The following is a 1444-nucleotide window of genomic DNA, read 5'->3' on the forward strand; positions in this document are numbered from 1 at the left end:
TGAAAAGAAGAGAAAAGAAGAGGACCGACTCAGAAGAGAACAAGAGGAAGACATGGAGGAGAACTATAAGAAGAAAATGGAGAATCTGATGAAGACACATGAAGAGGAGGCCAGAGAGAAAGCTGAAGAGTTCAATGAATTCAAAGAGAAATACAAGAAGGAATGTGCAGCTCTAAAGCAGGAGCATGAGAGACAACTGAAAGACAAAGAGCAGCAGTATGACCTCTTAAAGGCTCGTTCAGACAGCAATGAAGAACAACTGAAGAAAAAACAGGAAGACATTTCTGACTTAGTCAAATGTGTGACCAGAAGGAGAGAAAATGTGCGAAAAATCACTGAGTTACTGAAAAAACAGGAACAAGAAATGAAACAGGTGAGAAATGAGGAGGAGAAGAAGAACAAGAAATGAAACAGGTGAGAAATGAGGAGGAGAAGAAGGATCTGCAGAAAACACATGACAGAGAGATGAGTGACCTGATACAGACACTTCTGACACAAGAGGACACATCAAGGTGTCACATTTCATGAGGACTTGTCTCATGTAAATGTGACAGCAGAGCAGGTTCAGATGATTTTATTTTGCTGTTATTTGGTTTCAATATCTGGAACTTTAAAGAAGCAGAGACGTCACTGTGATGTTTGTCATGGCAACAGAAAATGGTTTTCAGTGGCTGCCAGGTGTCTCAGCAGCGTCATACTCCACTGGTGGGGGCGGGACTTAAATGCGTCCTCACTGGAGACAATATTAAAGGGATAGTTCTCTCAGAAATGACAGTTCACTCAATATCTCCTCCCCTCTGTGCTGATGTGAGGATGGGTGAAGATCTCCACTTCACAAAACACTCCTGGAGTTTCAGCAGAAAACAGCATTGCAGCCAAATGCAGTGTAACTGAAGTGAACGGTGACCAGTTTTAAATGTAAAAAAAAACAAAACATGTGTCACGTGTGGTGTAATCCAAGTGTCCGAAAGCTGTGACATTCAAATTTGATCCCAAAAGACGCCATTTACACCATGTTTTTAGCCTAAATGTCAACTGTTGGTGAGCACACGCCTGAAGCACAAACACGAGGAAGACGACAATCCTCTGGTGAAAAATGTTCACTATACACCCGGGCTGATCTGAGTGATTCAACAGAGGAGTAGAGATCCAGACAAAGAGCCGTTAGCCACAGCTGTAGTCTGTATGGCTCATGTAGCGGTAGTCTGTGGAAATGTACCGTTCTTACACACTGCTCTTGGATGAAGCATCCAGACAAAGAACATACTGGAACCATCTGTTTAAATATTTGTGCCAATAATAGAAGCTAAAACGGCTTCTTGTCATCTGAAATGTTATTTTAGATCTGACACGTGTTGCTTACTGAAAACCACGCAGATCTCTCTCTGTTGTGTGAGTGGCTTCCAGGTAGCATGGAAACACAGGTGTGCAGGTATCGCCAGAT

General features: G+C 42.5%; 1 protein-coding gene across 1 annotated transcript in view; it reads left to right on the plus strand.

The window, feature by feature from the left end:
* The window catches only part of LOC126394913 (golgin subfamily A member 4-like), a 92054-nt gene extending 91645 nt beyond the window's left edge, over window positions 1–409 (plus strand). The window contains 1 exon segment of the mRNA XM_050052056.1: window positions 8–409. Coding sequence (XP_049908013.1) covers window positions 8–409 — 402 coding nt within the window.
* The last annotated feature ends 1035 nt before the right edge of the window (window positions 410–1444 follow it).

This window comes from Epinephelus moara, chromosome 8 (genome assembly GCF_006386435.1).
Source record: "Epinephelus moara isolate mb chromosome 8, YSFRI_EMoa_1.0, whole genome shotgun sequence".
In the NCBI taxonomy this organism is placed as follows: Eukaryota; Metazoa; Chordata; class Actinopteri; order Perciformes; family Serranidae; genus Epinephelus; species Epinephelus moara.